Source organism: Rhopalosiphum maidis, chromosome 4 (assembly GCF_003676215.2).
Source record: "Rhopalosiphum maidis isolate BTI-1 chromosome 4, ASM367621v3, whole genome shotgun sequence".
Classification (NCBI taxonomy): Eukaryota; Metazoa; Arthropoda; class Insecta; order Hemiptera; family Aphididae; genus Rhopalosiphum; species Rhopalosiphum maidis.
The window spans coordinates 948,107-963,082 of NC_040880.1; the positions used below are offsets into that span (position 1 = coordinate 948,107).

The window sequence follows — 14,976 nt, forward strand, 5'->3', positions numbered from 1 at the left end:
TTATTGTTAACAATTTTCATATAGTCCATGGTTAAATTATGCAAAATAATATATTCCAACTTTTTATGAATCGTTGTTTGTATTAATTGTATTGCGTTTTTTAATCTTACGGTTATAATTTTAAAAGAAGTAAATTAGAAATTGATACCTTCTTGATACTTTCTAGACACCTGTTAGATTTTTTTTTCAAATTTCAACCTATCGGCTATTGTATTAAAAAAAAAAAAAAATTCAGTTATTCATGCTTGATTTAGAGAAGACATAAATATTTATTAAAAATATATAAATAGATGATTCTGTGATTTATATATGGTAACAAGTTGAAGTTAAAATAAAAATGTATGTTTGTATTAATACTTAATACTGGCTAACCTGATTTTTATCAAAAAGCATATTGAGACACGTGAGTTATTATCTTGGCTAATAAGTTATAGGCTAAAGCTTTAGTCGTCCGGTCGTTCCCGTGGTTTTAACTTTTTAAGTGTATTTGTGTCTGACTGTCTACTGTCAAAATACTGAATAGCAAATACAGTAATGCACATGTCTTATGAACCGTGATTATATAGGGTTTATATTTACAAATTTACAATACAATTAAATCGACATTATGATTTTTGAAGGCTGCAGTAATTTTCGTACAAGAATAATTTTATCACTTTTAAGTGGTAAACCAGTTAAAATACGAAATATTCGATCACAAGAAAATGAACCTGGACTAAAAGGTAAAAATATATTTTTGAAACATGACATTTCTTAAATTAATAACTACTTAAACAATTTTAGAATTTGAAGTAAATTTTTTACGTTTGATCGACAAATTAACTAATGGTACTAATTTGGATGTCAATGAGACTGGTACTGACTTGTATTTTCAACCTGGTTTACTTATTGGTGGTGTAATAGATCATGAATGTTGTAAATTACGAGGCATAGGTTATTACTTGGAATTAATTATCATGATCGCACCTTATTGTAAAAAAGGAATACAAGCCACACTTAAAGGAGTCACTAATAATCAAGTAAATTATAAAATCTGTTTATATATTTAATTAAAAGTACAAATATTTACATTTTTTTAAAGAAAGATCCATCAGTTGATGCTTTCAAGGCTGGAGCATTAACAATTTTACAAAGAATATTGTTACTAGCTACTGATGCCAGTATGGAAATTAAAAAACGTGGAATGGAACCAGATGGCGGAGGTGAAATATATTTTTCTTGTGAACCCGTTAAATATACTAAAGCATTACAAGTAAGGCTATTGTTTATCTTATATATGTATAAAAGATTTATTGTTTATATTTAGTTAACAGATTTTGGAAAAATAAAAAAAATAAGAGGAACATTTTTCTCATTAAGAGTATCACCATCAATTTCCAATCGGATGGTAGAAAAGGCTAAATCTGTCATGCTTAAATTTATTCCTGATGTATATTTTACGGTAGATCATCCTAAAGGAAAGCTCTGTGGAAAATCTCCCGGTTTTGGTGCAAATATTGTCGCATCAACAACTACTGGAATAATATTAACTGCTGATAGTGTGTCGCTACCATTTACTGGCCAAAGAACCACAGCAGAAGAAGTAGCCGAAAATGTAGCATCAGCTATGCTTGAAGAGATTTGGCGTGGAGGTTGCATAGACTCTTCATTCCAATCCATTGTACTCCTTTACATGGCTCTTAGACAAAAAGATGTATCTCATGTTGTATTAGGACCGTTATCACCTTACACGTAAGTTCAATTACTTAAATTATTAAAATTAATAATTTTAACCAAAAAAACTGATTACTTTTATAAACAATTTTAGAATTCAATTTTTAAGGCATCTGAAAGAATTTTTTGGGATATCATTTAAATTAGAACCATATATTGATTCTCAAAATGAAGACTTAAGCCAAGGCTGTGATTCAAAAATTTTAGTAACTGGAGTTGGTATTGGTTACAATAAACTTGTTTAAAATAAAAAACATCATATTTTTTACAGAAAAATGTATTTCATTTAAATTTAATATTATAGACTTCAAAAGCAGGAAAAAAACAATCCTGAACTTAGGTCTAGTATCTTTACAATATTTTGATATTATTTTACTTATCAAAGAACTAGAGGGTACAGATCTAGTTAACACCTGCCAAGAAAGTATTCCCTGGCCACTTACATTTTTCTTATTTTAAATCTTGTCGGAAATTCATGTATTTTGTTTTAGTACTATAATATTTTCAGTATATTATATTGTATATTTCAGTAATAACATTGACTGAATAACCGAAATAAGTACTCCATTATATTAAATACGGTACCCACTGTTCTTATATCATTAATTTTAGTACACAGATTTTACCAAACATTTTTAAAATATCTAATAAGTGATTTTTATTAGAATACATAACGCATGTAATTTTTGTACATTTTGTATAAGAACATAATTTTACATTTATACGAGTACTATATAATACTTATACTTTAAAACAGTTAGATATTCATTAATTAGTATCTACAGCATGGATATAATAATATATCTATATATCTGTTAATAGACAACAGACATGGTTTATAAGGATTAGATTATTAGAAATATAGATCAATATGGTAAAGTTATAAAGAAAATGTTAACCATGTTTTCATTTGGTACACTTAATAAAGATAACTCATTGAAGACTAACAACACCTATATAGTTATTTATTATAATTTATTACACGTATTAATACTTAATGCTGCACAATGTACATATTGGTACAGCTTTTAGAACAACTTTACTCATCTGACATAAGATCTGGACCAGGGATGAAGGTGCCTGCGAGATTTATCAAAAATTATTTTTGTGCCAATAGAATATTCTGGAATGCCCGCACAACGGAGTATTATTAACAACGTAACCTAACTTATTTTATAATAATAATTAATTCTGTTTAATTTTTACTTCAAATTTTTTTTTGTATTGAGGTAAAATACTAAAATAGTTTTATATTTAGCCTGCAGGATTGTAATGTATTTCCAAAGTGGCTCGCAAGATCATTTTGGTTGGCTAAAGCAAATTTAGAGTGTAGACTAACTACCTTATTAGGCTACCGGCATCAAACTAGTTATAGTCTTTTACTTAAATGCAGTTTTGTAAAAAGTATTCAAATGCTTATACTAGTATTTGCATGAAAAAGTACTAAAAATACTTTTAAGATACTTGTAAAATAATGTATTTTATGAATACTTACAAACTATATATATACAAGTATTTTTTAATTTTTACAAATTTACATACTCAAACTATACCTAATACTGTAAATTTTAAAAATTGTACAATCAATTCTCTGAAGATTTTTAGAGATAATAACATGTTGACCCAAAACAGTTAAAATATGTTCTTTTACTTTTATAAAGTCAATTTTTTTTAATATTTAAAATTTTACTATTTATTTTTATAAGAAATTGATAAAACTGATTTCTTTATAATATTTCAGTTAGTATTTAAATGTTGTTAAAAATACTTCAAAAATGTATTCATAATACTTAAAAATTGTAGTTGGAATACCATAAATATACTTCAAAATATATTTAAATACTAGTATCCAAATACTTTATAAGACTGCTTACATGATAGAGGACATTGTCACTTGCTAAATGAGAAATGATCTGGTTAATCAACAATATTATAATGAAAAATATTTAAGTTAACAACGGATATCTAATAATAATGTATATCATTATCTGATTTACCACTTTTATTAAAAAGTAATAATATTATGTGTATTTTATAAAAAGATTTATAGCAATAAACACAAATTATGGCATAACATAATGTAAAACCCCAATAATTAAGACGGTATTAATGTAATAATGTTATGTGATATACATATTGCCTATGCATAACTTTACCAGTTAAAATTAGTGTAATAAGTCATTATCAAATAATTTTATGTGACTATTGTGACTGGACCACAGTTACATTAAGCAATTTGCCGCTGTCTCCGCTCCAATCACCTGATTACTTTGACTGTAGGGTAATCTAACGCTGCTGAACCTGTATAGTTTATTGTTTACTTCATTATCTATTTAGTTGTTTTGCATAGATAATAATTATTTATTATCTATGTTGTTTTGCGGTTTTTCAATTTTTCCGGTGATCCGCTTGATAACAATTTGATCTCCTTATCTCATGTCTTCATAGTTATCACTGTTCTATTACAATATCCGCAATATCGTAGTTTCGTCTATCGTTAAGTAAAATATACTGTATTAAGTATTTTATTTTATTTAAAATAAAGTAATTATATATATAGTGATATTTAGTATATTTAGTAATTGGCTTTACGTTTGCTTTTCACATCGAATGTGTTAATATCCACTCTGATGTTCAAATTATTTTCATCAGTTACTACCATGCAATCGAGAGTATTGGTCGGAATAAGAAGTTTATCAACATCTGGAGGACCATTACTTTTCCGTTCATCTGTACCGATGTTTGCTGAGCCATTGAAAAAAAAGAAACGTTTGGATCCACAAATATTAAAAGCTAGAGAGGATAGAAAACGTAAAAAAATAGAAAAATCAATTAGAAAATTAGAAAAGGTGAAGTAAATTTAATGTTGAAACATTAACTTATCTATAAAATATGCTACAGCATTCTAAACTTTTAAAGTATAATTTAAATTAGAATGACTAAGTACTTACACCTTTTTTTAAACCAATTATGCATTTTAATGTTAGATAACAACAGTAGTAAAAAAAAAATAGTGTTAACTTTTGTATACAATTTACAACTCAGTGTAAATTGAGTTTTTAAAATTGCACTGTTTCAGAGGATTTTAAAATTTTCCAAGGGTGCATATAATAAAAAGTAATATACCTAGATACCCATTGGCGATTAATGATTTTTAATAATTTATATTTATGTTATAATATCTTATTTTTTATTTCTTTTAGCTTTCATTTCACCTTCGCCCCCCCCCCCCCATTATTATGCATTAATAAGGGTACTACATTAAAGAATATTTCAGTCAAAAATCTTTTATATATATTTATATGTTATCATCAAAGTGTATAATTCGGGCATTGTAATACAATGCTCGTTATATTTGGGCAAAGCCGAAACTGCTTTTAATTTGGGTACATTGCCTAGTCATTGTTATACAATAGCCAGGCATTGTGTACAATGCTTAATTGTTTGTGGGCAATGTAAGTTTATCCCGATTCCGCGTCTGCATGTATTATAGTGTATACCAATAACATCTCCGATATCATTAAGAGAAGCAGCTAGAAAATTTTCACATCTTGGCGGTCAAGGGTATTACCATAAGCGCAATTTGAGGGGGCTCAAATTCATAATCCTCCTCAAAATCAATCATAGCCCAGCTCTCAAAAATGGTTTGTATATTCCTTTCCATCTTTATATATCTGAGGCCCTCATAGAGCATACACACACATACATGCAAATTATAATAGCTCCCTCAAATTTAAAACTCAAATTGTGCCTATGGGTATATCTGTAATCAGCAATGCTAGACAAATAAATGTAAGTGTAGGGCTGCAGGTAAACTATGTACTTCTAAATGTCATGATAATTAGATATAGATGTATTATAAGTTGCAAAAATAAATAAAAAAATTTGTTAATATTCATAAAATAAATTATTATAAATTATTAAGATAACAAAAATTGTTTATACATTTTTAATTAATTAATTGTAATTGCCCACTGTGCTCTGGTCATTCTATACTACAATTCCCGAGCAAAGTGTATATTTGTCCACATTGTCCAATGAAATTGGGCATTGTATACATTGTCTGGGCATTGTACTACAATGCCCAATTATACACTTTGACCGTAACATATATACGTATACAGGATGTCCCACAAAGATCTGACAAATGAAATAACTTTTGTTTTTATCAATGTTTTAATAAAATTTCTTTTAAATATAATTTATAGGCAGTTGCATTACATTTTTAGTATACATTTTTTATTTTTAATACTGAAAATATAAAACTTAAAAATTTATTAAAAAAATTACCAAAATATTCAAAATAGCCAATTTGTAAATCTGATTAAAAAAAAAATTTAGATTGTAAGAACATTTATTTAAGTTGAGTGGCTGATTTTTATAATTTTTTTAAATATCAATATTCTCGATAAGTAAATTACGATCTAGTTTATGTAAAATAATAAAAAAGTAATTTGTTTTTAACATAAACTAGGTCGTAATTAACGTAACAAAAATATTGATATTTAAAAAAATTGTAAAAAAATCTGCCACTTGACTTAAATACATGTTTTACCATCTAAATTTTTTTTAAAAGCAGATTTACAAATTGTCTATTTTGAATATTTAAAACATTTTTTTAATCAATTTTTAAGTTTTTTATTTTTGGTATTAAAAAATGTAATGAAATTGCCTATAAATTATATTTAAAAGAAATTTTATAAAAATATTGATTAGAACAAAAGTGATTTCATTACTTAATTTGACAGATCTCCGTGGGACACTCTGTATATATTAGATTTCCTATTATCCCTTTGTAAAAAATATTTGCTGTAAGTACATACTTTTTATAGAAAAATTTATTTTGATTATTATTGGTTTGTTTTATATTATAGGTATGTAATTTATTTTAACGTCATACTTTATCTTATTTTGTACATAATTATAATAACTTGATTAGTTAAGCATATAACAAAACACAATAGTATGTTACTGGTTTGTGTTCTTTAATTATACATCATTATACGAAAAAATAATTGTACATGTTGTTTCTATGAATATTAACATTCGAATTCTGTATTATTTAAGGTATCCAAAACATTAAAACCTATTGATGAGGTACAATTAATGGCTTTATTATCCAATGAACTTGACAGTCGTCAGAGACCAACTATAGTGCATAGTAATGATAAGCTTGAGAAACGAATAGATGCAGCAAAGGCCTGGTCAATGTATAAACACGATGAACACTTTTTTAATCTTCAAGTTATCAATGACCTAGAGTATTCACAGCAACGTGCATTGAATGAATTACGTGAAGTTTCTGAAGATTTGTATCTTGCAGCTGTTGATATTGATGAATCCTTATTGACATATGAACTAACTGGACCAGTAGAAACTCCTCCAATTGAAAACTACCCAAGTCCTGACGGAGAATATATTGATATTTCAAAAAAATGGGACTAAAACAATGTAATTTAAATTTAAAACTATGCATAAAAGATTTGAGTACCTAAATAAAGGATTAGATTCTGTAATAAATGAGATGTATTCATGATTTTGAAAAATTTGGATTATTTCACTGTTGTAATTTATTAATCCCAACTATTGGTCTTGTTTATCATGTAATTTGTTTTTATTATTAAAATGTACTCATAATATAAAAATATTTATGATCAACATTCTATCACAACAAATATTACAAATAAATTCTGAAATATACAATTAATTTATAAAAGAAAAGGTCAAAGTAATTCATTGTTTATTTTATTTAAATAAATAAAAATGCATTCATAAAATCTATGTGCTTGATTTAAAATTTAAACCATACAATTTTATTGTTGTTTTATAATGTATAATATATATATCATGTATATATTTGTATTTAAATGAAGTATGAAAAATATAAAGTTTAATTTAATATAACAGTGTTATAAATAGTTAAATACTTTTTTAATATATTTATAGGAACAAAGTTTTAAATACTAAAATAAAAATAAAATAAAATTATAATAAATATTTCAAAATCATGATGCACGGCAATGTGAATAATAAGTTATAAAGCTATTGTAACTATACAATTTTAACTAAATAAAATAATAGTAAACAATACTTTAAATTATCATGAATAACTGGCTTTCTTAAAATATTTAGATTTGTAAAATATTAAAATAGTAATAATTATCTAAATCACTTTATCTTATTTGGAACAACAAACCCATACAATAAAACTTTTTTAAAACTAAAAAACTTCAAAAACAAGCTTATTTTACATGATTATTTTGGAATATAAATAATTTTAATAAGTTTATATATTGATTATCGATAATATTGCTTTAATGACAGATGCTGCAGCTAAGGAGGCATAAGGTTGCCATTCATTTTTTACTGATCCATCTTTATAGTCTGAAATGCCTCTAACAATAGCATAAGAATGACAATAGTTTCCCATTAAGGATCCCATTACAGAGTCAAATTCTGAATCCATAGCCAGCAATTTGTACTCAGTAGTAAATTTTTGTCTTGTAAACGCATTTGATATAACACTTTGACCACCGCCAATAGGACCTACATGTATTCTTGTACCTCTAAAATTATAAACATCAGATAGTAATTAAAAAATAACTTAAATAATAATTATTATCGAACATACAAATCATTATCCTTATCATTACAAATGGGATGAGTAATTTCAATTAATTCTGTTCCACCAATATACATTTGAAGTTTGTCAGAATTAGCTGGAGGTCGTTTAAAATCAGATTCATTATCGCTTTTTTGTTTTTCTATCTTATTCAAAGCTTCGCTTAAATACATATCCCATAAAGGCTTTTTGTCAATAGATTTTACCTGTTGAATAAACTTTTGTACGTGTGAAACTATACTCAATTTAAATGATTAAATCTTTCTCACTTCTGTTTGTAATTTCATTGCAGCTATTTGTATATCAAATATTTTTGGATTATATTGATGACAATGGAATTTCATGTTTCCATTTTCATTTGAGACATTTTTGCAGTATGTATAAACGGCTCTAATAAATAATAAAATTATTAGGTTGATTTTTATGTGCAGTCACAGTGTAATATTATTTTGTTACTTTTGGTTGTTTCCACAATGAGAAACAACTACGTCTCCTAGCTTTACATGTTTGTCATAACTTGTATAATGTGGTACACCACCACCAGCACCACAAATAAAAACATGTTCAACTTTTTGAAATGTCCCTATAAAATATTTTTGTTTAATGACATTAAAGTGTTAAGATGGAAACAAAAATAATAACCTAATAAGCGAGTTATTGCATTTCCGGCTGCTATTGTAGCTTCTCTGCTTGATCCCAGTGCAGGAAGTTTGGTACAAACTACACTGTGGTTTCCCATTTTCCCTATCGTATAAACATTTGATTCTCCTAAAAAACAACAAAATTTAAACTTATTTAATAGTGAAGAGGCGTTCTTTACTTCATGCATTAGATATTATTTTTATTGTTTCAACATAATATACATCGTAACTCGGGGGTAGGGTTCTCAATTTCTGTCGTTTCTGACTCTCTAATAACTCCATGGCTACGCTACTGATCATAACCCGTAGATACAGTAAATGCTAATAATATTTCAAATAGCCTTATAAAGAGGGTAATACTGTTTAATACTTAAAATATTTAAAATATTAATAAAAAAACTTTTTAGAAGTGGGTACAGTACAGTTTTAGTTTACAATACTAATACATATTAATTATTATATCAGTTTTTTAAAATATATATTTATAAACAGCTAGATATGCTTTTATTTTCATTTTTTTGAAAACTTATGGGCGAGGCTTGGAATATTTAGGTATTCAATATGAGAATACTAATTTGTAAACAGTTTAACCTTGTATTTATAAAACACTGAAAATTAACACACATTCATAACGATAATTTATTATTAAACCTTGATATTACCTTCAGTGTTCAGTGCATAGGTACTCAGTAGTACTTACCTAAACTTTCATTAGTCGCGGTCATATAATAGACTTGGCAAAAGATACATTTAAAATATAAAATGTAATGTTATGTGTTCTTACCAACAGTGGTGTATCGTACAAATGTTTCTTTGTTTTCGATCAAAATATCAACAGCTACTTTTTCGCAATACTCTGCTGTTATAATGGCCACAGTTGGTTGCCGATTATATTGAATAATAGGAATATGTTCTACAATCTTAAATAAATAAGTGACCATTTTATAAAGTATTCCAAAATAATATTAAAAATTAGAAAAAAATTAATTTATTATACGATAGGTATCTTACTTTGTCATGAAGGACGACTCTTGTGTAACCACCATCGACAGGTTTAACAATTCCAGACTGTTGTAGTTTTTCTAAATTGTCCTTTATGTCTGAGTTCTTCCATCCGTGTTTTCTTGATAAAAATAAGAATTACAGAATCTATAGTTTAACGATAACAGTCTAATAAATAAAAAATAAATTTTACTTGTTAATATCGTCAATAGTTAGTGGGTTAGGATATGAAGATTCGATCAATTCACGTAATTTAGTTGGTGATATATCCAAATTTAATGTCGAGCTTTCAACAGAAACTATAAAACATTTATAGATTGACTTATTAATATAAATTGATGAATTATTATTGTTGAAAATTGTACCTTGATTTACAGGTCTTATTGATGTTCTTTCTAACTGCTTTAATTCAATTTCAAGTTTTGAGACACATTTATAGCCTTTGTGCATTAAAGTTAATAATCTTTTTACAAAACCTACATAATCTATAGATACAAAAATATATGTGGCTATATGAAATACATTTTTACTTGAGGATTATTAATAGTAATAATCATAAAAATAAAATACCAAGAGGAAATTGATCTGGTAATATTAAGTCTTGAAAAAATTGAGATGCCACTGCTAATGCGTCCACCGTTTTATCTCCATTACACCAAAATCTTATGGTACGTCTTTCTTTGGTGTGTAAACCCGTTTGACCATTTACTAGAAACACGCAGAACTGGATCGATGTATCTGCGGGTGTTTCGTCTAGAATATCTATTGTGACGCACTATAGTTATATATATTATATTATATATATTTTAATTCTATCTCTCTCTCTAAATATATATACACATTTACCGTATTTTCTAATTTTGCTGATCACGATGCCGCTATGTTCTCCGCCAGCTAAATATTCATTCTTTTCATTGTGCTCATTGTTGTTATCTGCTTGGCGTTCGACTACGAGTACTGTTGATGTGAGCGTTTTAGACTTTGTTATTAAAACCACTCTATCTGATATAAAAAAATATATATATTTATTTCATTTTTAACATAACAATATGATATTATGTAATATATAATTATTTATTTTATAGTTGTGATTATGAGTATATATAATGTTTTGAGTCGTTTACGTGTTATACTACCCACTATTTCTAAATGGTTTTGATTTAGTAAATGATTTAAAAAGCCATTTTTTTTTCATATCAGGAAAATTTAAAAAACAGTTGTTTAAATCGTATTGGATTTATTATGATAATTTTTAATAATAATGAAAATATTAAATAGTAGCCCGAACAATTTCAAACGAACGATTTTATTTTAAATAATATATACATAGATAATAATCATATAATATTATATTTTTGAATAAAAAAGTAACTAGAAGAAAGTATACAAATAAAGAATTTTATATTAATTAATTTTCTATAGTCATTTTTAATTATTAATTTTAACATTTTTTTTTAGCTAAGATATTTTTTTGGAATTATTACAGTGACACAGTCCTGCTTATTATACAGAGGGTGATTCTTTTATCATTATACATTCATTATTTCGAATATCTTACTTTTCAAATTATTATTTTTCGTTAATTTATTAGCGAGGTATAACTTTTTTCAAAGTTTGGCGGTTTTCGATTTTTATAATATCTAGATAATATAGATAATAAAAGGTACACATTTTCATATGTAATAAACTCGTTATCGACTATCGACGCAGTGATGAACTTTGTACATTTAGTTATAACAACGCCTCACAGTCGTAGTAACCGGTATAGGATGAGCACCTAAAAACCTCAAACCACCCAACTTTGAGCAACTATAACTCACTAACGTTACAATTTATAAAAAAAATAGCACTATTATTTTATGACATTTTAAAATTTTAAATACTGTAGGTTACCATTTGAAAATTAAAAAGTTGATAGTGGTTTCAATATTAAATAAAAATGTCTATAGTTTGAGAAAAGCATGATACAAAATATTTTGAAAAAAGTCAATACTTGACGAAATAATGAATGTACACTGATAAAAGAATCAGTCTGTACATTATATCATGTATATAGATTGTATACAATACATTCTTAAATTTAAAAATAAAAATATTTTAAATGATTTTTTAATTCTTTCATTTAAATTCAAAAGTCAGTTAATTATACTATGTTCAGAGAGAGAACATACAGCTGCCCGACGAAAATCAGTGTTCTTACGTATCCCCGCTCGAAACCCTGTCAACGAGACCGGTTCGATTAAGACGAAATGTCACGTAAGGATACGCAGAATCGTTCTCTCGCTTAACATGATATAGCCGTATAGGTATCTCTTATCTTGTCACCGTAGGAATGTGACTATCAAAAATTTATACTAAAAAACAATTTAATCAGTATTTATATTAAAAAAAAATTCAATCAGTATTTATATTTATGTATGACATGTGTATGTATATTGTGTATATGTATTTAATAATTATCAATAGATACAAAAGATAAATTCATAATGAAATTGAATTTTTCTGTACATTTAAGTAGTGCAATAATAAAAGTCAATTCCAAATTGTTATACAATTAGTAAAGTAATTTTCTTAAAATGCATATTATGTATGCACAAATGTATCGAATAAACAATTAAAAAACTTTTTCTAATGACAATTAAGTGTAAAGAACATAGCAATGTATTAATTTAGATTTTAAAATGTATTTCCTAATCTTTTATTAGCTGCTGCGTTAGTGCGTTCTTATTCAGCATATTATTAAGTTGTTGAAATTATTATGTTAATAGTACAAATATTAACAATTATGTTTAATTTAAATGATATGATAGAAAAATAGATAGAAAAAAATTGAAAAGTAGTTTTATGTTGATATATATGTACATTGTACATAATGCATAATATTAACGATAAGAAATGGAATTTTAAAACTGCCTAAATGATTGAAATACTATTAAAAATATGATTTTGTTATTGATAGTAGATGCATACTTTTAACTATGCAAAATAAATTAAGAAAGTAAAAAATATTGACTGTTTTATACTTTTAGAGCTTAAGTACTTATATATGTATTATTAAGTATGTTAATGTTTAACTCAAAATAATTGTCCTCTTTTTAAATAGGTAGGTACATAATACATTAAAACTGTAATATACACAACTATATTGAGTAATAATTTTATATTATTACAATAATGGAAAGTACTTACCTTGATTAGTCATTATGCTTAATATATATTTAAAACTGATGTCACTTCTGAAAAAAAAGTTTTAATGCACATTAGACTAATTTATGAATCACATGTTTACCAAAATAGTAAAAAGTTATTTTGGTATTTTAGTAAGTATGAATAAATCTAAACATTTTTTTTTATCATTATAATGATGAATTTTGTTTAAAATGCTATCGATTATATAACTGATTTTATCTCTATGATTTTTTTACAATAAAATTATTTATGAAACTAACCTTTCTAAGTGAGGCATATTAATGTTATAGCTTAAATTAAAAATCATTTTATTTATTTTTAAGTACAAATTATATTGAAATGAACAATATGAAAATGAGCATTATATCATTGATACTATAATATTTTTGTTAAAAAGGGTCGTTTTAAGGGTTTGACTTTAATTTGATCAAATATTTTGGTACCTGGTACCATATGGGTACGAGCTACTATATATACTATATACTTACATTCGAGTTTATAAAATAGGCTAAGTAAATAAACGAATGATATTGATATTTCTAAATATATTTATATTTCTATATTCATAGTATATATAGGTACCTAAATTAATGTTATTATATCCTACCTTATGTAACGATAAGTCTTTAACTTACATCCATAAAAATGTGCTGTATAATATATACATATAGGTACTCACATTTATAATATAAAGCTGGTAGCCCATAGGCAATAATCCAATAGCAAAACGACGACCAATATAGCAGCGTATTGTTTGTCCTCCAGTACAGTCGACTGCTAAGTTAAACGATCAACTGTATTATGACACACATTTATTAACGTAGTAATGTAGGATTCACTGCTTCCGACATTGTTACGAATCAATTGCAAAGCGACTGTGTCACGGTTATATTATTATTATTATATATATATATATACATTGGTGGGAGTAGGCAATATGTTTCGTCAATGACTAGAGGATATGACAAGGTATTACAAGAAAAGGAGGGAATGAAAAACGTTGTATAATAAATAAAAATAACAAGAATATTATATGTTTACAGACGTACAGTTATCAGTGTATAGAGCATATTAGCCATAACAAATGGAAGGGGTTATCTAGAGCATGGTATGCATGAACGTTATAATGCAGGCGTACAGCGTTAGAATTTTCTATATATGCAGAAATGTATAATTTAAATACACTTTAATTTTGTTTAGATCATTATTCATTAATTATTAGAAAATAATCTAATTTATTACTTTAAAGAGAAGGATAATATCGTATTAGAAATGTTCATTTTATTCAGAAAAAATATACAAGCGTATATCACATACGTATTGAAAGTTTAAACCATGGGACGTCATAAATCTAAAATAATTGGTAATATATATAATTAAAAAAATGCAGTGACGCCTGAAAACCAAATGCATAAGGAAAATGCAACAGAGCATTTCAAGGATGATGACCATATATTTATATAATACTTCTGTAATACGTATTATAGTCAAGCTTTGTACATTTATATCTATTAATACAATTATTGAATTATTCACCTCTTGTTGCAAATTTATATACTAGTTTACAGTGGTTGATTTAAGGGTTCAAAAAAAGTTGGTAAATCCATAAAGGGGGCTTCGTACAAAATTATCAGTAAAAAACTTTTCTCCATTTTACAAGACCGCTCGTTTCACTCGTGAGAAATAAAAAACAGGAAATATTCATTTTATAGTAACGCATTTTTAAATTAAAACAAAAACAAAATTAATAATAAGTAGGTACAACAGGTACATACAACTAAATAAAAAAATTAAAGTAGAGAACTTCTA

At 26.1% G+C, this 14,976-nt stretch overlaps 3 protein-coding genes across 5 annotated transcripts; 2 read left to right on the top strand and 1 right to left on the bottom strand.

The window, feature by feature from the left end:
- The first annotated feature begins 416 nt into the window (after positions 1–416).
- Positions 417–1,979, top strand: LOC113548166 (RNA 3'-terminal phosphate cyclase-like protein). The gene is made up of 5 exons (XM_026948893.1): positions 417–722; positions 784–1,019; positions 1,082–1,252; positions 1,307–1,731; positions 1,808–1,979. Exons 1-5 carry the CDS (start codon positions 608–610, stop codon positions 1,956–1,958), a joined length of 1,098 nt encoding a protein of 365 aa, XP_026804694.1. The 5' UTR covers positions 417–607; the 3' UTR covers positions 1,959–1,979.
- A 2,193-nt stretch (positions 1,980–4,172) lies between these two features.
- Positions 4,173–7,268, top strand: LOC113561292 (39S ribosomal protein L40, mitochondrial). The gene is made up of 2 exons (XM_026967627.1): positions 4,173–4,562; positions 6,781–7,268. The coding sequence occupies exons 1-2, from the start codon at positions 4,344–4,346 to the stop codon at positions 7,156–7,158; spliced, it is 597 nt and encodes a 198-aa protein (XP_026823428.1). The 5' UTR covers positions 4,173–4,343; the 3' UTR covers positions 7,159–7,268.
- Positions 7,269–7,823: 555 nt separating this feature from the next.
- LOC113561163 lies at positions 7,824–14,110 on the bottom strand. Of its 3 annotated transcripts, XM_026967429.1 has the most exons (13): positions 13,847–14,083; positions 13,168–13,214; positions 10,825–10,980; positions 10,549–10,740; positions 10,344–10,463; positions 10,172–10,277; positions 9,988–10,099; positions 9,761–9,896; positions 8,978–9,103; positions 8,792–8,918; positions 8,605–8,725; positions 8,345–8,541; positions 7,824–8,279 (listed from the first exon to the last, which is right to left on the bottom strand). In XM_026967429.1, the coding sequence occupies exons 2-13, from the start codon at positions 13,178–13,180 to the stop codon at positions 8,000–8,002; spliced, it is 1,686 nt and encodes a 561-aa protein (XP_026823230.1). In that variant the 5' UTR covers positions 13,181–13,214; positions 13,847–14,083; the 3' UTR covers positions 7,824–7,999. The 3 variants fall into 3 exon arrangements, with proteins under 3 accessions (XP_026823230.1, XP_026823229.1, XP_026823228.1); XM_026967428.1 differs by having other exon boundaries at positions 10,172–10,463; positions 10,549–10,731; positions 13,847–14,110; XM_026967427.1 differs by having other exon boundaries at positions 10,172–10,463; positions 13,847–14,106.
- Positions 14,111–14,976: the final 866 nt, after the last annotated feature.

What these genes read in the sequence shown, in the direction of transcription:
- LOC113548166 (XM_026948893.1), top strand. Translation starts at nt 608, where the DNA reads ATGATTTTTGAAGGCTGCAGTAATTTTCGTACAAGAATAATTTTATCA. An exon ending in AAATGAACCTGGACTAAAAG is followed by an intron (nt 723 to 783) that starts GTAAAAATATAT and finishes AAACAATTTTAG; the next exon opens with AATTTGAAGTAAATTTTTTA. An exon ending in AAGGAGTCACTAATAATCAA is followed by an intron (nt 1,020 to 1,081) that starts GTAAATTATAAA and finishes ATTTTTTTAAAG; the next exon opens with AAAGATCCATCAGTTGATGC.
- LOC113561292 (XM_026967627.1), top strand. Translation starts at nt 4,344, where the DNA reads ATGTTCAAATTATTTTCATCAGTTACTACCATGCAATCGAGAGTATTG. An exon ending in CAATTAGAAAATTAGAAAAG is followed by an intron (nt 4,563 to 6,780) that starts GTGAAGTAAATT and finishes GTATTATTTAAG; the next exon opens with GTATCCAAAACATTAAAACC.
- LOC113561163 (XM_026967427.1), bottom strand. An exon ending in CAGCAAAATTAGAAAATACG is followed by an intron (nt 10,741 to 10,824) that starts GTAAATGTGTAT and finishes GCGTCACAATAG; the next exon opens with ATATTCTAGACGAAACACCC. An exon ending in GAGTCGTCCTTCATGACAAA is followed by an intron (nt 9,897 to 9,987) that starts GTAAGATACCTA and finishes TATTTATTTAAG; the next exon opens with ATTGTAGAACATATTCCTAT.